This window comes from Orussus abietinus, unplaced genomic scaffold, assembly GCF_000612105.2.
Source record: "Orussus abietinus isolate OABI.00-Male unplaced genomic scaffold, Oabi_2.0 scaffold33, whole genome shotgun sequence".
NCBI classification, from domain to species: Eukaryota; Metazoa; Arthropoda; class Insecta; order Hymenoptera; family Orussidae; genus Orussus; species Orussus abietinus.
The window spans coordinates 182715-208964 of NW_019394294.1; the positions used below are offsets into that span (position 1 = coordinate 182715).

A 26250-nucleotide genomic window follows, 5' to 3' on the forward strand; every position below is an offset into this window, starting at 1 on the left:
CGCTGCAATTTGGAAACAAATTATCGTTTATTTATGTCAATTATCATTGGTTATGTCGAGTTAACCTAAAACTGTTTAGCGGTTTCCAATTATTTTACATTAATTTCAGGTCACTCATTGGAGGAGATACGTTCAAGAGCTTTGGATAGTATTATTTCTAAAATCGATCATGGTTTTACCTGTGACTGTGATGCTCTCAGAAAAGAATTGATCCTGAAACTTTTGAACTGGTTTTCATTCGACACTGTTCCCCATCCAGACAAGGCATTATATTTACTTTTGCGATTGATACAGGTACTTTTTTATAGAATTACAATGTTTCTATACTCATTCAATCCAATATTGAGACTAATAATAAAATCCGTTCAAGTTCAACGGAGCTCTGTATTTAAATGCTTTTGGCAAATTGCGGTTTCAAAATGAACTTCATGAATTACGTTGTAAGCTTGATTCTACTTGGCATGATATACTCAATCAAATTGAAGAGGCTGTGCTTAATGCAAAACAGTTTTTGACAACTGAAAATGTGGTTCATCCTTTGAAGGTATTTTCGACTATTGTGAACTGCATTATTTTAGTTTTATGTAATTTCTTTCTCAATCGAATGTGACAAACATATTGTTTTAAAGGTACCTGTTGAAACACGTACTTATCGTAAAGAATATGAAGATAATTCCAATGACAATGAATTCAGGATGTACGATAATAGTCACACACGTAGCATCTTTACTCTTCCATCATCTTCGGCCAAGTATGTAGAAAATTTATACAAAATTTGGATGCAACTGGTTTAGAGTAATTGAATATGTAAAACGTTTTTGAACTGATATTCTGTAGCACAACCTCTATTGATTTAACTCTTGAATGTGAGAATGGAACGCCAGTGTCCAAGCAATCGGAGGGTGGTGTCAGATGGTTGGTTATGCCGTGGCAACCACTGGTGACATCGGACCGAGGAGTATTGTCAGCAGTTGAAGAAGCTCTTAATAATGTTACAGATACAAGTTTAATAATTCATACATGTCAGTTTATAACAAATGTTATGCTACAAGATTTTCCAGCTGAAGTTTTCCTTCAAAGACCTGCAATAGTTTTGGTAAATGTTATTTAAAACCTTATATTTTATCTGATGTTATTATCTTCTTTTTTATATTTTCTAAATATTTATTATTTTTTACAGGTGTTACATACATTAATTCAAACAAATGGGAACATTTGTGAAGATAATGTTCGTAATGTAGCTTCAACAGTATTAAAAACACTATATAAATTAACTCGCTCTCTAAGATTTCGTATTTATTATTATTGTGATCCATGTGTAGCAAATAAAAAGCAAAAGGTAGTATACCATAGACTTATTATCTTTAAAATTGTTTGTGTCATTTTTACATGATTTTATTTTAGTTATTAGCAAGGAACTTAGAAAGTAGTGCTTCTATTGACGACAGGGATAGTCCTGAAGGTGTACCTGAGGCTAATTATCAAGCATATCAATCAGCTGTATGTAATGTTTAAAACATTAGCATCACTTTAAGAGCCATTGAGAAGTATATAAAAAATGTCTTTCTTTTTCAGGGAACAAGTGAAAGAAGTCATAGCATCACAGACAATGTAGATGAATCTGTACTACAACTTCAACAAATGTCAATTCCAATTTACTGCATCTCATCTTTGAAGCATGCTATATCACTTCTAAGCATTCCCAGTGATCCGTCGCTTCCACTTAAGGACATAAAATACATAACTGACCTATCTTATGAACTTATTCAGTTATTGATAACAAGCATAGTGCCTACTATTTGGATTTCCAATGATTCTGTTTCATTAAAAATTCATGAAGATTTAAAGGCACTGCTGAAGTTATTTGGTGAAGTGATTGAGTATTTTGGAAACTACAGCAGTGTCGATTACTTCAGAGTAACGTACCTCCATCTTTTATCAATTATTACAAAATTATTAAGCAACATCGTACCCCTAGAAATAGCTGATGCAGTTTTACCAAAACCATTAAAATCATCAATATGCCTCGCAGTTATGGATGCATCAATTTATTTAATGTACCCAACACTGCATACAACACTACAAGAATATGCACGCGTAAGAAATCAATTATACTGTATTTTAAACTTCGTATTATTTTCCCTTTATTTTTTCACTAATATATACTTACACTATAAATTACTTTTTTTGCATTGCATTGCAGCATTTCCATGGAACAGAGGAGTTAGAATTTATGAAACAATTTGATGAAACTCGTTCCATTACAAAATCTTTGAGAGCAACTGTTTCCGTTATAAAAGGCTCAACTGGTCAATCTGAAAGTGACATACTTAAAGCAATATATGCTTCAAAAATGAGCTTATCTTATCACAAAAATTTAAGTATTATTAAGAAATTTATCCAGTTAATGCAAAACGTTACAGAGTAAGTATGATAGAAATACTTCGTACTATTTGTCAAGATTTTACTTCTGCACTTACATGAGACATTAAATTATTCAAGATCTACTCTCAGTACCGAAGATAAGTCATTGGCAACAAAATTAACTCTCGGTCTTCTGGCATATGGAGATGTGGAAATTCAACGCATGATGTACAAAGAATGTCATAGACTAATATCAGATGTCTTAGGAGTTGAATATCATAGGGAAAGGCATTCTTGGGAAAATATACAATTTTTGTTTCAACCAGGCATTATGACGGAAATTATTTGTCATGGAGTAATGAATGAAGATGAAGAAGTAACGAGTGATTTTTTCATTTTCACTTTGACATTAATAACGTATTTTTACTATAATTTGTTCCCATTATAGATTAAAAGTATGGCAGAAGACATACTTATTTATATGTTAAAAGGACGACTACAATTGGGAGAAACTGGTTGGCTAAAATTTTTGGAATCCATTGTACCTGTGTTAGCACTTTTACAGTGTCACGCGCATACATCTACAATTTTAGGACAATGTGTTACAAAAATGCTTGACCCGGATATTTCATCTAGGATTCAGCTTCCATATATTGAGGTACTACACTTTCTCTTATGGTTACATATATATTTTTTATGTAGACGTAACTTATTTGTTTAATGATAGTAGAAATACACGTATTAACACGAAAAATATGTTTATTGTTTGAAAGGTTCTAAAGGGCAATATAAGACTTTTATTTTCACCTGACAGCGACATCAGGGAAGAAGCTCTATGTAGACTTGTATGGTTACTTGGAAAGGAAAAAGATTCTATTCAAAAGCTGCCGAAGTTGTCTTCACTACATGGTCTGCCGTTGAGTTCACTTTGCATTTTTGAACGTCAGACATCCTTCAAGCGATCAGAAGGCAACTATCAGGTTACCTAATCGCGTGAAAGCGCAAAAATTTCTAAATTCTTGTTTAGTTATCACTTAAAAAGAGGAATATCTACAATCATATATTATCAGTTAAGTAATAAACAATATATTTGTCTTCAGAGAAGCAGTTTGCTGTCGGTACTTGAAATGTTGAATGGTTCAAATGTTGAACCAAAGATGAGAAAGTCTGCTTTAGTACAAATTAGTGTGATGCTTACCGATACATCGTTACACAAACTCTTCATTACAGAAAATGGCCTTGCTCTAATTTTGAAGATTTTTTCGAAAGCATTGGTATAATACATATTAGTACAATTCAACATTTTCAAAATCTCAACGTGTTATTTAAAAAATGTTTGTAACTTTCTTTTATTCTCAGATGGAAAAGGAGTATTCTGATTATCCAGACTCTGTAATACCAATAATAAGAATACTAAAATTAATTACTTCTACTGATACTGGGACACGACTTGAACTGTCAAATCGGATTGATGTGTTCTTAAATATTCTTCGAAGTACGTAAACATAATAAACTCGCAAATGGAATTTTCTAAAATATTCTAAATGTTCAGTTAATATTATAAACCTGCTAGATGGAAAAATTTGTGATATTTCTTTTCTTTACAGGTTTATTTTTATATCCCAATAATGAAGGGCTGAAGGTTGATGCTTCTCACCTGCTTTGTTTGCTAATATACAATGAGTACATTATGAAATTAGGTGATAAGCATTTAGAAAAGCAGAATGAATTAAACATTTCCTTGCCATATATTATTGTTTCTCAAATGAGACTACCTTTTTACTGTAGAGCTCATTGGAAAACCAGTATTAACAGGCGTTCCGATGTATCAGGTATTTTTTGTTTCTTTCTGATAGGATAAGATGATGATTGATGCTGATTGAGTAACACAATGTGGTTTCATTTGTACGTTTTTAATTTAACAGTTTTACATAGCAGTAATCCATTGGCTTTGACTTTTGTCAGACAGTTTTGGGTTTGGGAATGGCACAATGGTCTAAATGTTTTGTGGAAATCCTGGGACAGTTTAAATAACATGGATACAACTGAAAAACTAATTATTGGAGAAACTGATTTTGCTATTCTCCAATATAGTTTCCCACATTACTGCTGTCAGCAAAAGCTGTACAGTATACAAAATTCTACAACGCACAATGGTGTTTTTTATGCACTTGACTACCTCACTATGTAATTTTCTTTCTCTTATACACAACTAATTTAATAATAATTTTCAAAGCACGTAACGAGGTTCTGTGACATTTACTTACTTGAGATACTGGTTATTTTTTTATAGGTACCTGAAATTGTACAACATGCTAAGTTACGATGAAGTGGAAGACTTGAATTCATTACCTTGGGCTCAGTCCTTCGAACGCTTCTTACTGTCACATCCCACGAGCAAGGAAGATTATGAATTGTTTGTTAATGTGCTCTCATTCCTGTACATATACATTAATGTAATGAAAAACGGTACGTCAGTCTAATGCAATAGTTTTTGAAATCACATTTCTTATCACGAAAAATTGTATATATTGCAGGTAAAGTCGAATGGCTATGTAAAGTTATGAAAAATATGACGAAGTCATTGGCGGACATACTTCGCAATGTAGATACGAATAATCAAGACGTGCATCAAGCGGTATTAAAGCTTGCACGAGCTTGTTCCGCAGTTGAAAAAAGTGATGAAAGAGATAAGGAATCAAGAGGCACGTGGATCAATTTTATTGAACTCGTCGTCTCTAATCTTTGCTTTGGAGACCAACAACATTTTTATAATTTGGGTAAAGATGATCATTTTCCGATACCCTCCAATAAAATCACATTTGTTACATGTTTATTAAATTAAAAACTTTATTGTTTCATTTAAGCGTATCTCGATGGGTTACTAACGTGCCTTACATATTTGACAAGTAAATGTCAATGGAGCACTCATAAGAATTTACTCGTGTCTCTTGGAAATGCTTTGGTCGAACTTATTATATCGTTCCATGGAGCAGGCACTGTGAGTTACATGGGGCTGTCTATAACAAGAAATTCGATAATATGCCTCAATCATTTATTACATCAAATGCAAACTAATTTAAATAAAAGTGTAAGTTCTTTTAAAAATAGACACAAGTTCGAATTGGTTCGTTCAATAAGCCTTTGTCCCTTTAAGTCGACTTACGTGTGTTTGTTACCTAACTATCCTTGTTCTTTAATTATTTAGATGTGGACAACATTTTGGTATGTTGATGGGAGATCTTTAACATGGCTGCCAATGTTGTGGAGAAACAGAGATCCACTCGTACGAGCTTCGGCATTACAGTTGTTGGCTGGTTTAACAAATTTTGACCACACTGCTCCGCAACTATTAAACGCAATGGCTTTGGCTCCTAGTGAACTATGTCAAACGTTACTTAGATGCATCATCAATCGAGAGGAATCCTGTATTGTTCGCGAACAAGCATGTATTGCTCTCAGCAACATTGTCAAACGTAGTGCCTCGATTACTTTCCAATACGTAAGTTGATATTCAACGCATAATTTTAATTATTATTAATTAAAACATGCATTTACAGTATGATGTTATACCAGCATATACGCAGACACTACTAATTCATTATTTTAAAGAAGTTTGACGATTTGTTCCCGTTGTACAGGCTGATTCTTTGCAACCGACTGCTATAGTGATATATATCGAGCAAAACAATGTATATTATGAAATAAGTTTATTGGTTTCCAATATTTACACGTCATCTACTCTGGATCCTGATTCTTCTAATGAGCAAGAAGGCAGCACTAAAGCTCAATCTCTGCAGAGTGGTGTTTCAGGTTGCATGTCTGCATTACCTAGAACAGTTTCTAATCTCTATGATTGCCACGATGAGTTGCAACTCCGTAAGTAAATAGCCTCGTATTATGGTAGGTTAAATGTATGTTATATATGATTACGTTTAAATCAATCGGCGAATAATGTTCCAGTGTCGGTCAAAGGTTCGGAAATCACAGAGGATGAGAATTATCCACAGTTCATAGCAACTCCATCATTGATCACCGCAGTCTGTTCATTACTGAATAATTTGATTTCTATCGGTCATTATGATGTGATCCGACAATTTCATGAACATCGTCTTGATAGATATTTCTTTGGGTAAATCTATAAAAATAATTAATCGTTTTAAATGTCCTTATTGAAAATAAGAGCATTTTATACCGTGCAGATATTTTGTACAAGGATGAACTTTGGCTTTATGTAACTGAAGCATGAAAGAAATATGTAGATGTGTAACGTTTACAGGTGTTTCACTGGAATCCCGAAAAATGACTGCGGTAAACGAGACCTCACTCACTACTGTGATATTTTAGAAATGTACATTGGTTTGTGCACAGTTTTGACAAACTGTATCGTGCAGAGCAACGAGTATTCGGCAATAGTATCGGTATCACCGGACTCCCTTTATTATCTACTCACCATGCTGAATAATGAATTATACCGTAAGTCCGTGTACAAGAATACACACTAAAGATGCAGTTTTTCCATTAAAGCTATGTTAGCTTAAATTGTATGTGAAATATGCAAAAAATGGTGTAGAAAGTTCTACAAAAATCCGATACATATTTCGTCCCAGTTTCTTTATTATGGATGAGAAATTTTATAGAAGGTTGAAAGATCACTTAGCTAAGATATTGTAATATAAAAGTAATTTTTATTCTAAGTCTTGCTTGCTTTGAATGATAATGTACTATTAATTATAACGTTCCTTTGTATCCAGATACATACACATCTCGGTTGATTTATTTGCGTAATCGACTGTGGACTGAAGTCTTCAATTTCTTTGTCGCACTATCAATCACCGAGGGTCAGCATTTTGAACCAATACAAACAGCTTTGGAACTCTGTGGGCCAGAGGTTGTGCTAACATCAATTTGCATGGCAATGAAAAGCTCTACGTGGGATTTACGAATGAGCGCAATTGCTGCTTTAGCATTTTTATTATCATCAGATATTCAACGGGAAGCTGCAGAAAAAGACGGCCCGTCGCTATTGCAACATGTTCTGGACACGATTCAGTTCTCGCCAAGAGATTGCATCGAGGAAAATGACATGCGAGATGTATTGTCAAAAGTTAATGAACTTTCTATAAGGAGTGCCAATGCTCATACGAAACGGTCCGCAACGAATGAGGATGAGGCGAGAGCCAGAAACGATCGCTTGTCTTCGAATCGACAGGAATACACCACAGTTGGATCAGAAATCTGCAGGTCTTTATTACAATTATACCTGGCCCATAATTACGCGAAATCTAAAAAGAATCACAAGCAGTCAAAGGACAAAGACATCGTCGTAGGAGCTCTCACGAACCTGCTATGCATCTCCTCCGAAGCGAAACGAACAGCATTGGAAGAAAATCTAGTTGAGACTTCTCTGATACTGTTGAAGGAATTTTACGTTAAATTGAACTTTCAGTCCTTCGAACTTTACAAGAACCAATCCGACCGAGATAAGAAGGTATACACTCAAAACCCGCGATAGAATTTTAGAAATTGTTTCCCTTCCAGTTACTGAATTCACTTAGGAAAGTAAAAGATATTTAACACGTTGGTCGCCGCGTCACCCAGATATGGGTGACGCTGTATGTAAACGTGAATGGTAGCCGAAATATGGGCGACCAACGTGTTAATTACCGTAATTATTGTTCCTACGAATATTTAAAAAATATCCTCTTACAATTACATCAGTTCTCTTTTTTTATCTTACTTTCTTCTTGATGAAAACCTAATGGGAGCTTAGCGAGAACGCCAAAGCCTTAGAAAGAAATCACCTAGAGACGGAATGTCCGAATTTGTAAGTCGCAATGGAAACATAAATTATTTGATGACCGGAATGGTTTTCCCGGGCGCTTTGAACAAATGTATGCAGAATTTGTAATCACTAAACAGCGAGGGCGAGGGCCGTTGAGGTCAAAACTTCGGGTTTTCCGCTGCTAAATGTCTCTTACCACTTGCATTATATCCCACCAGAGGTACATAAGGTCTTTGTGTATTTTTTGCGCAGATGCATCCTTTACTGCATGACGTTAACTGCATTTTTATACTCCTGATGAATTTCATGTACGGGAACGTCGAGGTGAAGGAGGTTTTGGCGAAAGCTGGCTTGGCCGATGTCGTGCACAAACTTTGGGCCTGGGTCGACTTAAATAAAACAGTCGTAATCTCTGCACTCAAATTGTTGGCGACCTTTACAACGCACTGTCCTGAAGGTAAAGTGATCAATGCTAAAGAAAAAAAAAAAACACTTTCTCGGGGTCAGAAATACATTAAGGTGACATGAAAGTGTCATTCTATGCATATCAAACCGTGAAAATATTTATAAAACTTTTCTCTAAATTGGGCGCACTGAATCATTTGAAACTTCATCACATGATTATGACGACCCTGAGGAAGAGTGCGATGCTCATGAACTTTCATTTAAAACAAGAAATTGGTGTCCTTGGTTCTAGTCCGAGATGGATAATATACATTTCTTTTGTAAAGTGAAATTTTCATTAGCATCGCGTTCTTCCTTGGGGCCTCCGTAATAACGTGCCGAAGTTTCACATGATTCTGTGCACTCAGTTTGGAGAAAAGTTTTGTAAATATTTTGATGTTTCATATATATATATAGAATGACCTTTTCATAACACCTTAAAGAACCAATACTCAACTCAAGTCTCAGTTTCACGAAGTGATCAAATTAAAACGAACTGATGAAACGATTCACGATGTAGAATTTCAACGTATCGAGTTTCTTAATTCTATTTCCTCTTCTTATATTGCCCAGACCGTTAAGATTTCACCTTTGCTACTCTGTCGTTTTGTCTTAGCTGTTATTTGCCTGTAATTTTTTTCCCCTCTGCTTTTTCTGCAGCTGGACAGTCGCTGACACTTACAACAACCTTACCTGGAACGAGTCTCAGGAAAACCCCGAATACCGTCGCATTGATTCACGTCATCGCTCACGTGGTCTCCAAAGAGATCGAGAAAGCCGGGCAAAAGTTTGACAACCAGAAACTTCACTTCGCGTTTCACACCCTGCGAAATGCCGTTCATGTCCACGAATGCCGAGTATCGATCGCCAAGGTAAAAGGTCCGGTTATTTTCCAGGAGCATTCGTCAAAAATTGCGACTCAATCAAAATTCAAACCTGGATCATCAGCTGAAAGCTGATTTGTCAAGTTTCCACCCCGTTAGTTCGATCGTGTGCGGAATTTTTAAAATATGAGCACGGAAACCAATAAACAATCCAAAATGATATCTTGTGCTAGCTGTCACTAGCTTGAAAACCATAAAGAGCTTTATCCGTAATCCAGTAATGGACGTTGAATTGTAATTCCATCGGATTAAGCCGGCTAAGCCTATTACTATCCGTTCGCAAAAAGCGGGTTTCGGGTTTCTCGAAAATAAATTCAGCCTAAGAAATCGGGTTTCTCCGTTGCATCGAGAACAAAAGGGCGCACCAATGTATGCACATGAATTTTTATAAGGCCCCTTTCTTCCGGATGTCTGCGATATATAGCTATTAAGATGTTAAAAACCTTAACAAACGAGTTAGGTAATGACAAAAGAAATCAAACTTGGTAAACCGGTGATGCCCAATAGAACTTTTCAGGGGCCTCGCCATTCATTTTATTCGTTCTTATCTCTTTCTGGTCGTTCTTTTTATAAAATATGCTAAGCAGTGCATCGGTAATAACGGCGATATTCCTTTCAGAGTAATCTCCTTCAATTTTTTTCGAAAATACATCCAGTTACGACGAAGAGGGCCAAGCCCTGGCCGCTGGTGGAGATTTATTGCCTTGAATTCCTTATCGACTTCACCTTTTATGAGGAAGGACAGTTGGCTGTTCCCAAAGTAAGTTAACTTGTTGCAATCAATTATGTAAACCTAGGAAATATAAGTTCGACGGATTCCCAGTCTGCGTGGCGACAAATGTCACTTCCAGAACGACTATTCTTGATTAACACTTATGCAGCTCTTTTTTACAATTTTCACCCTTCCATTCGGGACATTCTAGCTGACGTCTAAAGACTGCATTTATTAAAATTATGCAATGAGTCTGTAATCCAAGATGAGTGACAATAGTATATAATTATTAGTAACGACTGGTGTCCGTCTCTTAATTCTTTGTAAGAGATTATCCGAACGTTTTTGTAGAACTAACAGGCCGCTCATCGACGTGTACTCAATTACCTCAAACGGTTCAATATTCTCGGTTGCATTGATCTCTGGCAGTTTTATATGTGCCTTCGATAGACGTTACGGACGGAATTGTAATCCAAGATCAATACCAGGAGTATGTAATAGTTAATAATGACGGGTATTTATCTTTCAATTCTAGGCCACAGATGGTCTGGACGTTCTGATACATTTAGCAGGATGCTCAACATCTTCCACTCGAGTACTAGCAATTTCAACGTTGCGTAATTTGGCCTTTAATCTGACGAACAGACCACGTCTTCTAAGCTTAGGTTGGTAAACCTAGTTAATATTGAAACAAGTCAACCCACTGCGTTAGAGTCTAAGCTCGAAACTCGCATAGTTATCTGTTAAATTCTGACTCGAGAGGCTAAGAATGGGTAGTTTTCTATGGAATTTGCCGGTGACCTTATCAGTTGTAAATTATAAATAAAAACGAAAAAAGTGGTAAAAATCAAGCACGTCATATCTTCGGTTAACTTGAATTTCAAGATAAATCTTAGCCGATCGAGTCGCAAGAGAAGTCATCGGTTTATTCGATGGTCCTCTTTGAATACGGAATTTTTTAACGGAGTCCTCAATTTTCAGGACTTCATTTTTCTCGGGCAGAAACGCATAAACTCGAAGCGATCACACCCTAACTCGCGTGTTTGTCACGGAAACTCTCATTAAACATTTTTATTACATTTCTGCCTGCGCGTACGCGGTAGTATAACGTCGTTCGTTCGCAGTGCACTGAAATAACTCGATGCATAATTAATACCAGCTACCTTAACTTTCTTCTTCCAGTGGATTTCATCAACCTGCTGCATAATACATTGAAGAACGGCTCCCTCTGCGAAATCGGAATTGCCGGTTCCACTCTCTGGTCACTTGTGGCCAATAATCAGAAAGGAAAGCTGATCGCTCGCAGCGCCGGATTCTCTCAGAGCATCCAGGAGGTCCTAGGGAAATTAACCCTGCTGACAATGGACGACGCCAAGCAGGAACGAGAGCTGGTCAAAATGCTGCAATACGTGATCCGCATCTTGAGCGTGCCTGACAGCAAAGGCGGCAGCAGCTGATCGAGCGCAAACCAGAACAACGAAGGCAATCAATCTGTACGTAGAACTAGTTTCTAAATTGGACGAGTCCTCGTCCCGTAACGTGACTTTCTTTCCCGCATCTGCACAAGATTGACGTCAATTTTGAATCACTCCGTGTCTTGCATTAATCATCACAGAGGGAAGGCGGGTTAATGTCCAACCCCTTTGTGATTTAGTTCCTGGAATGGTATGGAGACCATTGGAATATCGATAAAATATGGTCATGGTCGGAATACGTACCGATAAAGATAGCCGGAAGACTCAGGTGAGGCTGAATCCGAAACGGGCTTTCACTATTAACCCTTTGCGATCGGCAAATTTCTCTGATGAGGGTACCAGCTAGTCGGAGTAAATTTAGCACTTAACGCACATCTCCATGCCCCAAAAAAATAATTTCCTCCACCATTTGAGGGATTAATGACATCATGCCACCAGGCTGGCGGCACCGACTTCTACGACGACTTGCGAATGTCGCCATTGTGGCGGCATCGACCGCAAAGGGTTAACTTGGATAGATTTAAAAGCCTTTATCCGGCTCGGCGATTCCGGAACGTCAATCTCTCCTCGTTATTGACGCAATCGCGGTGAATCACATGAATCTCACGATATCTCGGTGGAGAACACCTGTTTTAAGTCCAGCCGTGTACTTGCGTACTTCCTGCAAGCTCGGATTGCTGCAAGAGCGCACTTCTCGGTGTCTAAGAATCTCGTCGGGTTGGGAAATGTTTCGATGTAATGAAATCATCCGGCACTCTTGTAAATGTAACACGAGTATGATCACCTCCAACCAGGAAGAAAAAAGTGCGAATGACGTAGACACCATTTTACGCGAGGTTCTCGTGGATTATTTATATGGAGCATGTATTGGGTTTCAAACCTGAAAAGAAATATCTGAACCTGATCGCGTTGGCCCTTTCTGGGAAATCTGATCCTCGGGAAAAAAATATGGGAGTACTTTTTCTTGATATTTTTGTATCGGGTAACTATAATAAAAATGAATTAATAACTCTTGTCCCGGGAGTAAAAATTAGCCAAGTAACGAAAAATGAAATTCATCGGGTATTACCTAAGGTCAAGTCGCCAGTAAATTTATCATATTTCATCGCATTCTGTTATTATAAAAGTATTAACCCCTGGGTGAAATTAAGATATAAAGTAATACTTAAAAATAGAGAATCATTAATATATATATCATTATAATTGAACTTTAAGACGTCAGGGACAAAAGTTGAGTCTGCACTTCTTGCCCTGCTTATCTGAGGAATAAGACCATTACCCTGTACGTATTGTTTATGTTTTTATTAAATTACGTCAGTCGAACAATCGACCGTACATTAATATCGTGCCCTGGTATCATTAAGAAATATTCCGCGGTCTTGTTCTATAAATATACTGACGCACTAGGTGCGTAAGAATGAGTCTTTTTGTCCCTCTCGTTCCTCTTTTAAACGTCCTTTAGACTCTCGGATCTTATCGAGACTCCCGGAACAATTGTTCTCCTTTGTTTTCTCTTTTAGCACGATAAATTGTAGCAATTTTACGCGATGCGGGGAATAAATGAAAAGGCTCGCCGATAAGCTCGGACTCTCCAGCGAAAGCATTACGTTAATGAATTACTAGATCGGTAAGAATTTATTGAGCGTGCCGCGCGATTGCGAATTTCTATAATCGCCCGGCCTAATTATAATTGGAGCGAGGGGATACTAATTTCAGCAATTTACTAGTGTAAACGCGTCGCGCCGCGCCATTAACCTCCAGCTCGTGATAAGCCTCGAAAGCTCTCCTATCTTTGCGAAACGTAATCTCCATTTAGCGGAATATTCCTCTACGTCCGACGAGGCGAAAACATTACTAGTTAGATCGAGCATCCTAAACCTGCTGACGGGAAAGTTTTCTCTTTAGGAATCCTCCTCCGGATTATTCGACAAGATTGTACTAATTCCTTGGGACAACCGTCGTATGGTCCCACGAATTGGCGATTTCCATGACACCTTTCTACCTCTACTTTTGCCAACTTAATATAATATACACCTTAGAATACGTATTAATTTTCAAGATAATTGGAGAAAATCATGGATTTCCATTTCAAATTTTAAGAAAATTATTCACGCAGTCTCGCGATGCATTTTATCGAACGAGTCGAAATATTTTTAATCGACTGAATTTTATTATTTTATATGACAACTGTCATGTGATCCCACGAATTGGCGATTTCCATAACACCTTTCTACCTCTACTTTTGCCAAACTTAATATAATATACACCTTAGAATACGTATTAATTTTCAAGATAATTTAAGAAAATTATGGATTTCCAATCCAAATTTTAGGAAAATTGTTCACGGAGTCTCGCGTTGCATTTTATCGTACGAGTCAAAATATCTTAATCGACTGTGAATTTTATTATTTTATCGCTGCTTTTGCCAATTTTAAGGTACGCGAGGATTCTGATAAATTGTTCGGTATTTAAATTATAGATAAAGTACCGTATTAAGTAGAGTAATTTTAGGAGCAGTATTTCAAACGGTAAGCAGGTAAATCTAGGGGTGTAATAACGAACAATTCAAAATGTTTCAATTGTCTGCAAATTTTACTATTTTATCGATACTTTTGCCAATATTAAAGTACCTGAGGATTCTGACAAATTGTTGGATATTTCCATTACGAAAGTACCGTAATAATTAGTCATTTTGCGAGCTGTGCTTCTTACGATACTTGGACTAATGAGTGTAGGGAGTAACGAATTGGGCATTTGAGAGAATTACTCAAATCAATTTCACGTGCAAATGCATCGGGAAATGTACGATCTCGTGTCCATGGAACAGGATACCGTCCCGGCTGCACTACGTCGTTAAACGACATAGAAAACCGGCTACTTTAGATAGTCACATTGCGTAATCCCTTGCAACATGCTCGAGCTTTTGTTCCGACTATCATTGACGTCGGTGCTTTGTCTCGTGCACGGAATCCATGTTTTTTCCTGCTATACCCGTTCATCCTCTTCGATAACTCGAAGTTTCCACGAAAAACTGAGCTTAAAATAAACTTAGTCTATCGTAAATGGCATATTTCTCAAGAAAACACAGGATTAAACAAGGCATTACTGACTACATTATAACCCGAATAATATCTAATTACTTCCCCACCTCTATGATACCCATATAATAAACAAGTATACGAATTTGTCTATGGCAATTCCGTTCGTTTACCTCTTGTTATTTAATATTCGACCACTGGATATTGATACATGCACTTTCCTTCTTGCCAAATATTGCTCGCATTTTCAACAGTTGCAAATTATTTCAGTCTTTGTAGGCTAAGGAAAAAAGAAGAAAAACAAAGAAGTTCATCGAGCCAAAGAAAGGTCTTGTTGATTCAAAAATAACTATTTGACTCAAATAAATCGTCATAACTCAGGGAAAATGTTGCATCCAATTTATTCGAGTTCATTAGAGTCAAATGAGTTATTCTTTGAATTAAGAAAATATTTCTTTGGTTCCATGACATTTTTTTCCTTTGTGTACATGGTGTACACTGGGAGACATCAATGCCCTCCCATCCTGCACAGGCGATGCCGTATCTGCGGGGGAGGCATTCATGGCCGCCATTGTGCATGTTTTCTCGGGCTGGTACACCATAGAAGCTGAAATCTGAAATGTTTATCTATAGAATCGATTGGCAGGTTAGCCTCGATTATTCTCGACAGAGGAGCGTCACTGGCGCACGTGAAGCGTCATGAGATGAGTCGAAACGCACGTGGCCGCACATCCGATCCCGGGGCATCGTTATCGCATTATTTCCGCAATATATACCGACTTAACCGGTCGATCCAGATAATTACCCTGTCATGGCGAGCCGTCACCCTTGAGAGTCTTTCGTTATCCCTATACGATATCAAGCACTGCCAACTCGCGAAGCAACTTTCTGCCGATCCTGCCTCGGGATTGCCGTAAATCGTCTGTACCGTAAACCTTGCAAAAGAAAGAACTCGATTAAACGCCCCGAGTGAAGAATGAGGAAAGAGGAACGATATTCGCCACGCTACGAGTTAAACGTGTTTTCTTTGGACGGGGAGTCACTTTGAATAACTTTGAATAATTTCCACTCGCGAAAAGCTCGGCTGACGGACATGTACACTGGGAGAAAAACATTCATTGAACCAAAGAAATATTTAATTCAAAGAACGATTATTTTTCACTCAAATTAATTGGCATCGTTCCAAGGAAATGTTGCGTCCAATTTATTCGAGTTCATTTGAGCGAAATAATTATTCTTTTAATTAATAATTTTCTTTGGTTCAGTGATACTTTTTCTCAGTGTACGGAAAGACGCATTAAGTTTAAATTTCGGGCATAAATTTTCGGGGAATTTGTTCACTCGTGTTTGGGCTCACATAGGCACTGGGGAATTTTTTATACAGTTGTAGAGAGAAGGATGATAGTGAATGACTTCATTGGATCGTTTTCTTTGTTTTTTTTTTTACTAATTTTTAATCATTTTTAACGCATCGTCGCGTGATGAGTGTATTCTGTACTATTAGTCATTTTGCTATTTGATGTTCATATTTAGTTTCCATTTTTATCGAGATTACTGGGTCTCATGTTATCATTTTAATGTAATTGGATAGGTGATTTTATTTTAAGAGTTATATACAATTTAGGGGAATTATAAAGTTGCGATATTCATCCTGGTGGATTTCGTCTAACGGTGTATCTTAATTTTTAAACTCAGGATATTCATGAGAAGACTGTTACATGTGTTGGATGAATATACATAATTGAATTTACATACAAGCCTGCACTTCTCGTCTAATATATTTCCCCCTGTCTATACTTTGTGCCGTCAATTTTATTCCTCGACGTTCTGCATATTTAGTAGCTATTTTTCATAAGATTACTGATATCTAAGTTATCATTTTGCGATGTAACTGGATGGGTATACATGGATTTATTTTTCGATAAAGTGACGACATTCGTCCTGGTTCATCTCGTCTTAACAGGGTATTTTAATACTATGCACTGAGGATATTCATGAGAAAACTTTTATACGTGTCACATGAATATGCATCGCCGATTACATTTACATACAGGTCTGCACTTCTAGTCTAATATATTTCTCACCCATTGTACTAACATCGGCAGGTGTATAATTAATTCCTTTTCAATCACTGAATATCTGCCTGCAAATCGGTGGCAATATTATTTGCCGATTTTTCTTTCTTTCCATCTTTCTTCTTTTTTCTTTTTTTAATGAAAAATGCGACTACGCCATTTGTGTAAATTTTATGTCGCCGAACGGCGTGTACTTAGGACTCATTTTGTCCCTGAATAATCGTGATAAATCCAAAAATTAGGTCGCTTTGTGCGCAGGCGTGACAAAATGACTGTATTATTCCCTGGCGAAGCCAAGATCGACTCTTTACACGGAGTCAAATCATGAACAGAAATTTTCCATGCTGCACACCTTGCGAACGGGTGTGAGACGATCCGGTTTGTCGAAGGAATTAGTACATCGGAACCTCATCAATAGTCGCCTTAACATCCAAACTGCCCAGATCTGGTCTAAACGGTGCGACATTTTTTTATTTTATTTTATTTTATCTTCTCCATTCGAGATTTCGTCCCGACATAGAGGGGCAAAGTAAATGAAAGAGAGACCGCGGAATGCCGAAATTTCTGAATCTTAACGACGGCTGCTCTAAATATTGTTCCACATTCCATACGTCTTTTTGGACTTTTGTCATTGACAGGAGATCCTTGAGAGTCCGCCCAACTATCGAAGTGAAAACAATTGTCAAGAAGCGCGAAGTAAATAAAGAAATTATCGGTACATGCTCGCCAAGTTGGACATGAAACATACAAAATTCAAGGAAATCGCTAAATATTATTAATTATCCTTAGTTAATCATTCACGAAATACCCTTGCACTCGTTTGTTCCTAGTTGCTTTGAGCGTAATTATCTTTATCTTACTTATTATTTCAATTTAAGTGTCGATAATTAGGACGCACCAACGCTAACGAGAATCTTTATACAAATTGTCTCAAGACCAACACGCAAAGATGATAAATAGTAATGAATTGTAAGAATGAAATTTGCGCAAATTGTGCCGACGATAAAGCACAAAGGTGAATGTAATAGAAGTTTACTGAAAAAAAAAAAGAAAAAGAGAAATAATTGGAATGAGTTATTGTTAATAATAAGCGGCGATTTTATTGTCAACGTCGTCAAGCCAGGAGCACAGCCATTGACTTCTTTGCCGACAAATTGAAGTTAAATGTCATCGACAAAAACATTTACGCATGTTGAGATAATACTAAACACAAAGACAAATGTAAATAGTAATAACTGTGCAAAAGAAAAAGAACGCTCCAGTCTCAACGTGCGACCTTAAATGTCGGTATTATCATGCCGTAAGGTGCAAATCAATAATTTTACATTGTTAGTTTTACAAATGGATTGAAGTTGATGAAAATTCGCTCATGCAGAACCTCCAACCATGTTCAATGAGAGGGGGAATCCCTGAAATTCGCATGACATGATTCCAATCTTTTCCATTAAACATCACGTAATCTGTTATAATGAACATAAGGAATCTTTAACGTACCCGTCGTTCCCGGTATTTGGAAAGGTATTACCGTAGGCATGTAGATATGATTACAATCATTTATACGAAGTCACCGAATAACGTCACATTCTTTATCACCAATCATTTTGGTGTCGACCAGTCGGAAAATATTTGCGAAGAATGGCAATTTGCTTCCCCAGTATTCCACGCAGTCTGCGACGCTAATTGCCTATTATTAAATTCGACGTACCTGATAAACAGCTGATAAACGTCCAATTGAGAAGATTCCGTTAACTTAAGATAAACGTGTTTCTTTGCAAGCAACCACATTAATCTCATTACAGTATTTACTCATTTCAATCTAAGATGTCGATCCTTTTGTTGAAACCCATAATCGTTTATACGTAAAAGGTCTCACATTAAGTCCTTATATTTCTATGGAGCATTACAATTTTAGCAACAAAGGGATACGAATCGATTTATTGCTCCGAACTGCTATAAAAAGTCACCTCTAAGCTGATCCGTTTACCAGAAATGTTCTAAAGTGAGATGGCTCGATGATAACGGTTCATAAAGTCAGGTCGTTATCTCGAAAAGCCTCGACGAACATCGGAATCCCGGAAATTTGCTCGTCGAGATTTCAAGCTTTCTCATCGGGCGCCACAACGCTCGTGTAGGAAAACGAGCAACGAGGGCTGCGAAGTGCGTTAACGCGTAACTTTTCAGGCATTCGGTGCGCTCCTCGGCGTTAATTGGCCATTATCGAAGCGTGGGTGGGTCACTATCTATTAATATACCAAGCCCATCCTGTGCCTATCTACGCAGGGTATCTTAAATACGCATTAACAGATACCGCTGAACGATGTTCATGCCCACGTACTTCCGCTTGCTCGAGTAAACCGTAGCCAACTTTACTCCGCAGAATGTGCTGAAAAAAAGGCAGTGTTGTATGAGAATGCTCCACTTTCCAGTTAGTGGGAATTAAATGAAGAAGAAATTCGGAACGCTAAGTTACGAGATCCTCCGTTGCACAGCGCTGACGGCGCCGAGTGTGGAGCGGTAAGTGCATCGGCGCGTCGCTTTTCGCGTATTGCGCGCAGCCCACGGCTTTAATTGACCATCATCGAAGCGTGGGTGGGCCGCTCTCTATAAATACACACGGCCGCGGATTTAATGAAAGGTGGCTACGCGGGGAATCGGACGTTCGCCACTCGTCGGTTCGGTCTTCCACCGCGCCGGCAGGGAGGGCGCGGCGGTGGCGCGGTGCGGTGGCAGGCGGCGGGTCACGTGACATCGGATGGATTTGCGTCAATGGTGACCTCCGGAGTTGCGTCCACGCATACCGTACGGAGCGACGAACGTTTCGCTCGCGAATCCCCGGGACCTAACGAGGCTAGGAGGCGTTTCCTTTCCTCGCGAGCCCTCGAATGGTTATTTCGCGAACACGTTCCCCCTGGTGTTCCTTGATACGATTCCTTTCACTGCCTTGTCTCTCCCCCGGCGTCTGGCACCGCTGAATCACGAGCTAGGTTAGGTTCTATGGGAATCGAGTGGGTATAGGGATGCAGGAATGCTGCCCCGGTAAGGATTTTGAAAATTCATTCTGACGCGCGGCTGGAACGACTTCCCGATTCCCTCTGGCTGGTGTGAGAAGCTGAAAGGGGTTAGGTCGTGCGTTGCCGACGGGGGTACTGGCCACTTTACAACCGAGGAAATTCTTAAACGTCGCACGGAAACGAAGGATGATATATCGAATCCTGTGGTTCCTTTATGGTTGGACGTAATGCGGTGGATTTAGATGACAGCTCTTGGGTTGATGAAGTAAGGATACCCAACGTTCATTCTGACGCACGTCTGAAACGGCTTCCTGCTTCGTTCTCGATGATGTGGGAGATTGAAGGGGGTTTGGTTGCGCGTAATGAGCGGGGATACTGACCACTTTACTACCGAGGAAAATATTACGTGTCATACTTGTCTGGAGGATAAATTATTGATTTGTACATTTTATTCTACTTGGACATAATGACGAATTTCATGAAAGGTCGTGGGAGGGTAGGGTTAGGATTTTGAAAATTCACTCTGACGCACTTTGTGAGAAACTTTCCGCTACGTTCTTGGAAAGTACCAAAGGGGTTGGCTGAACGTAATAATGCAGCAAATATTTGATCTCATCTTAAATGAAGGTTGAAATGACTAGTGCATTCTACTTTTTTTTTTGCCATACTTCGATGTTAGCTTCGAATTTGAAAAATGCATAATTGGCCTGGCGCCATTTGTCATGTATTGGAAGCATGAATGAGAACATGTGCTCTAATGTGTGTCTTGAGTACCCACTGATTCCCGTCTTGGCTGGAAATTTTCCGCAGTTTATTTTACTTCCATTTACTCTCGAGTTAGCGCTTTTTACGGCAAAAAAATCCTGCAATTTCACTGCCTAACTGGCAAACATCTGCGCCGGAGAAATTGCGTATACAGACGTTTCGTGAATGGTTCCATTCCTCGAAGCTGATAAAAGCAACCGGATTATCTCTTTTTTTTTTTAACATTAATAGTAACGGAATTATCAATTTCTTTAATCGAAGTGTATAGAAAGAAAAGAAAAACTCCATAGATAGACATAGATTCAAATCCTTTCACTTCAGCCCTAGATGTCATCAAAACTTAGTGATCACGACAATGAACACATCACATATCTGCTTACTTTTTCATGTTAAACTTCCCATCATATCGAAACGTTATGATTTTCGACATACTTGCCAAGCCCGTCTTAGTTTAAGTTAAAAGCAAAATTACGCATTCATAATTTAAATAAATAATTTAACGACGCTTAATGGCGGAATCGGTTTTCCGACAAATCACCAATTTATTTGCGACAGCAAACAAACAGGAATGTGAGTGGTACGCTAATTATAAAGTTATCGATATTATACCTGCACATTAAGAAATAAGTCGTATGACCTAGAGTTTTTACCACTGAGTGACACATACAGTTTCTGAAGCGCTATGATTACCTTCTAGCAGACCTTATTCCACGTCCAAAATATTTTACTTTCTGAATTGCAAAGTTTACCGTTAACGTGGCTATCGGGCACGAATGCCGTTATCAAATGTGATAAAATATTATCATACTCTTCCATGTCATTCCTATCAATTACTACGTATTGTACAATAATATATGAAAAATTATACACGTTTCTTCCCTGAATGTCTTATATTAATCTCCTAATAATGGCTAAAAGACTAGTCAACTGACAGTTGCATTCCGCGAAGAATCTAATCATTCAACAAAGCTTATCTTTTCATTACCACTCGACTGTTCTTTACGATATCTTCGGCGATAGCTGACTTTTTCTAAGAGGAAGATGCACGCATTTGTTTCGGTCATCTACATTTATCTGCACTTGCATCCCTGTTGTGTCTAAATAAAGAACACATATTATTAAACTAGCCTTGAGCGTTGATAAGTGGATATCGGAGGGTTTATAGATCCCACGTGTACGAGCAGATGTTTTATTGAAATTCTTCGCCGTGGTTACCGATTTGACATATACATGCGTACATATGTAGGAGGATATTATGTACTGTAAGGTGATACCCTGACTACGGTGATCCGACAACGACGCACATGGTGCACATAATGCGGACACTGTTCAGCGATATTTTTGCCATGATGGCCTGACATCAGCCCATCTGGCTGACGTTGTGTGTGCTCCTTGTACGTACATAACGCGATGATATCCTTACTTCGACGATAACTCCCCAATCCGGCGGTATTGTACAGCGCATTTACGTATAATGCGCGCCTCACGTGACAACATTCTTGTCACATCCGACAACACGCCTGCCTAGGCCTCGTCGTGTTTCTCGGGTGCACGTGCATTTACGTACCTGCAAGGTTTGCATACAAAACGAGCGTCGATATTCACGTTGCAGCTGCCAAGAGGCTCGCTTCGATCATCGGAACTCCGCGGAGGCGATGACATTACTATATTGTTTACTATGCATTTCCAATGCCGAAGTCATTCACGCAGTGACGGAACGACACGCAAAATCGGCCGCGACGCTCGTGTGATGTTTTATCGGCGACTCTTTCCTTACGGCTTTTTGACTTACAGGACACCATGTCCGCGGCCCAATCAACTTATTACCACTTCATTTTGAAGGACATTACTTCTGTACGACATCGAAAACCTCTTAGAACGCTCAGACTTGCAAACTGTTCCTAAAGGATGATCTCAGCTCCGCCTGGTGGAACCTAAAGCGATATGAAAGGATCATTCTACATCCCGTCAAAGTGACGAGTCCCGAAATTCCAGGATTAACGAAATATTGAAAATAATTTGGCTTCGCATACCCCATTCTCTGTCTTGCTACGGGATATTTTTTCCGTTAGTCATTTTCTATTTCCAGAACCATTGTTAAAGCATGCTGTTAAGTGTAATTGACTCACACGTGATCTCCGGGGAAATTAATTTTTTTTTTTTTTTTCGTGGAGGTGATATCTTGGAGTTATTCCAGGGTGTGTCGAGAAGGTCAAGAACATTTTGATGGAAAATCCTTAAATCCTTAAATACTCGTTTTTGGAAAACGCGGCGGGAATGTTCTCATTTTCGGGCTCCTGTAGTCTCTCGCGGGATGTATGGAGTGATTTACACCTGGGAAATGAATTATTCATGACGCTGCGACGGAAGCCAAGACGAAAATATCGAACCGAGGATGTTATTCTAAATTCTTCCCGTTTTTGTCGGAGGAACTCGTCAGGACTCCTTGCTCCTTCAATTTTGTGGATGCGTCATTGCGCATCCTTGTTCTCTCCGGGATGGCACGATTTCTTTGTACCCGATGTCGGTGGTCATGGTTGCGTCAATACAATGTGCGATCGTTTGACTTACTCACCGTCACTGGGAATTGTTTCCTCATCGACGGAATGCATTCGTCCAAAAAACACCGCAATTTCGGCTCGGACACGAACGATGAGTCCTAGATGATTCTTATTCGTTTCTGTTTAGACATGGCGTAACCAAAGTGCGATTACTTCTTTTTCAGAACGTATTTCAGTCCATTCAAGCTGAGCTGTTGTTGAATTTCGTGTATTTAAAGTAGTGGACTGGCAGAAGATGGATGACGATTTACTTGTGAACTTACAATGACCCTGAATGGTTAAACAGCCGTCATTATTCTAAGGAAATTTGCGAAAGGACAAGCAAGGATTATTTAAGGTGATATGAAAGCGGCATCATTATTTATAAAACTGTTTTGTAAAATGGGTGTACCGAGTTGTTTGAATTTTATCACGTTAGTATGGAGGCCTTAAGAAAAGTACTGGCTTTTACATTTCATTTTTTTTTTTTTTAGTTAAAACGTATATATACTAATTTTGAAAAAATGAAATTGAATGAGTGTCAGAACCTTCCGTAGAGTCTCCATATTGATGTCCGAAAATTGCAAACGATTTAGTATACCCAGTTCGGAGAAAAGTTTTATAAGCGAGACTCCTCGGACGACAGTTCCATATCACCTTAAAACATCCTAAATCATCTGATCGTAAATGTATTACGTAGAGAGAATAAAAAAATGATCTTAAAAGGAAATAATTTATTTCCTCATTACGTATTCACTGGGAACGGATCCTGATGAGATTAAGTTAAGGAATAGTATTTGTTACTGTATTGCTAAAAGTTCGATGTAACTTAATCTAACTTAAGACGAGGCAATCTTTCGGCAGCTTTGATGTGAAACGCTTAATCGAATAGACGTCTCTTATCGATAGCAATTTTTTTCCTACCACTTCTTCCAGCATCGATGTAATATCTCAGGAGGCAGATCGTTAAAATTCATCTTACAAAATGAGAAAGTCGTGTCATCGCATCGTTTTATCGAGATTTAATGAGATAATAATCACGATAAGTGACTTCAGAGATTTCATGGTATTAGACGTTCTCGCAAGGCCTACGCTCGAGGAAATTTATTGCTCAATTATTCCCTCCAATAATTGATATTCATAAACGTTACCCTTATCGAATATCTTTCATGTAAATTGTGGTTGCTTTGTTTAAATTCTGTAATTACAAGATACGGCATTATGTTGAATTAAGTCGTGTATTTGTAATATCGCCATGGAAATATCGTGTAACATGTATCAATGTTACATGTGATGTATTTATACTGCACTTCTTTGGACAGTGGCTTCCTAGACATGTCTGCTACGTGATGATTTATCGAAATGTCTTGGGAAACTTGTCAGGTGATATCGAGTCCTATTTTATTGATACATGTGACTAGCCAATGTATCGAAACAATGCGAACTGTCCCACGTTCGTATGACTAAGCAGGAAACCGACAAACGTTTATTTTACCAGGTCTTACCGCATTATCGCTTAATTAAATTGAAATCTTATCATTAACTCAAAGTGATATAAGATACACTGTATATGATAATTGCCTCAGAAAATTCCTCATTAGTTTTAATACATCCTAAAGTGTATCACTGATTTCGCGTCTTATTTCTATCGACCACTAACAAGATAACCCGCACGGTGTTGACATTATTGTAAGAAAAATATTTATATTAAATCTGGGTTATAAGTAAATATTATTTCCAATACACAAGTACAGTAATTGATCTTGAAAACGTTGAGATCGGAAGGTTCTAACCCGGAATATCAATACAACAGTACTTATTTTTCACTTTGCAAACAATTATCTACCGTATGACACACCGATACGGACGCCAATTTCACGTCCACTTAAGAATCTTAAAAATTGCAATTGCGAGCCGGTTTCTTATTACGAGTAAATCGATAGCTTTCTCTTGTCAGTCGTCCGAAATTTTATATAACGTGGCCTTAAAGTGCCTTTCTGGACTGAAGGACATTCTTTTCCGGAAGTGATTTGAGATTTATTTCGTTTACTAATACGTATATAGAACTCGTCTCCTTTGATTGAGATCTTGGATGCCACCCCCTTATACTCTTGAAAATGACGTGACATTTCATTATTACGAGTAGGCCGCGAATAGTTCGGATTAATTGGCAATTACTCGAAATTCCGGACTTGACAATCGCGCTTCCGGCGTTGATTAATTGCGATTTTGGCAGCGGGATATTGCATCGGAAACGCGTACAATAATCGCGGCTTAATGAGAGTCGAAATGAGGCGAGATAATAAGGGAAGTTCCTCGACAGGGAATACGTAAGAGCTATTAATTATGAGCGCTTATCGAGCATGACTTATTTCGCACGCGCGGCATACGGATAGCTCAACCGGAGAATCCCAGTTTTCGTCAAGTGCAATTTTTCCTCACCACGATTGGGTATACGTGAAAATATTTTAACACCTGTTAAAACATCGCATTTTTGGATATCCATATTACGTTCTTCCCTCCGAGTTGCGTCGGTTTCTCCGAAGAGAAGAGAATAAAGCCCTGACGGAAATTCTCGGTACCCTGTATTGTTGCGAAACTAAACCTTTAAGATTGCCTGGAATGAAGTAATTGCTCGCGGCTAAGTGTACTAAGAACATGTAGGAAGAATGTATCGAAAGTCATTCCAGTGAACAAGGACTGTTGGCATTTTGTGGAATATTAAAGAAATGCCGAACAAACCCATTTGAAATAAGTTGAAATAGAATTAGACGGGGGAAGTATGACTATCGTTGCCATAGTTTTGACAATATTGATCGAGCCAATCAAGGTGAATTCAATTAAAGAAGCGAGGTAGTTGTATAATGGTAGATAATCAAGATTTGACGAAACGCACGTAGTCATTTTACAACGGAAATGGCGAATTTTGTGTAATTTCATTTCATATAAATGAATGTTTGAAATAAAAAAATAATATAGTACGGTCAATGAAGTAGTATTTTTTTCAATGCCTAATTTCGAGCTATTCTATTTATCTAAATTATCCATTGCGTAATGTTATCTCGGGACGAAATTATTTTCACCTGCTGCTAAATTTATGCGAATATTTACAATTTTTGTATGCACATAAATCATTGAGGGTGATAACACCCGAGGG

The 26250-nt window shown here is 38.2% G+C and overlaps 1 protein-coding gene across 3 annotated transcripts in view; it reads left to right on the forward strand.

The window, feature by feature from the left end:
• Positions 1–26250, forward strand: part of LOC105695621 (rotatin) — a 60903-nt gene that overhangs the window by 156 nt on the left and 34497 nt on the right. For 2 of the 3 annotated variants that reach the window (XM_012417358.1, XM_012417359.1), the window contains exons 2-29: positions 110–294; positions 371–544; positions 630–751; positions 838–1096; positions 1181–1339; positions 1405–1500; positions 1576–2097; positions 2204–2424; positions 2503–2740; positions 2813–3022; positions 3138–3344; positions 3465–3638; positions 3724–3859; positions 3972–4196; positions 4290–4551; positions 4658–4833; positions 4902–5144; positions 5232–5455; positions 5573–5866; positions 6006–6243; positions 6328–6496; positions 6644–6840; positions 7119–7855; positions 8402–8606; positions 9254–9465; positions 10097–10237; positions 10725–10854; positions 11372–11682. In XM_012417358.1, the coding sequence (XP_012272781.1) occupies positions 110–294; positions 371–544; positions 630–751; positions 838–1096; positions 1181–1339; positions 1405–1500; positions 1576–2097; positions 2204–2424; positions 2503–2740; positions 2813–3022; positions 3138–3344; positions 3465–3638; positions 3724–3859; positions 3972–4196; positions 4290–4551; positions 4658–4833; positions 4902–5144; positions 5232–5455; positions 5573–5866; positions 6006–6243; positions 6328–6496; positions 6644–6840; positions 7119–7855; positions 8402–8606; positions 9254–9465; positions 10097–10237; positions 10725–10854; positions 11372–11646 (6431 nt within the window). In that variant the 3' untranslated portion in view covers positions 11647–11682. Of the gene's footprint in view, positions 1–109; positions 295–370; positions 545–629; positions 752–837; positions 1097–1180; positions 1340–1404; positions 1501–1575; positions 2098–2203; positions 2425–2502; positions 2741–2812; positions 3023–3137; positions 3345–3464; positions 3639–3723; positions 3860–3971; positions 4197–4289; positions 4552–4657; positions 4834–4901; positions 5145–5231; positions 5456–5572; positions 5867–6005; positions 6244–6327; positions 6497–6643; positions 6841–7118; positions 7856–8401; positions 8607–9253; positions 9473–10096; positions 10238–10724; positions 10855–11371; positions 11683–26250 lie in introns of those variants that run through there. The other variant, XM_012417360.1, reaches the window with a different exon arrangement.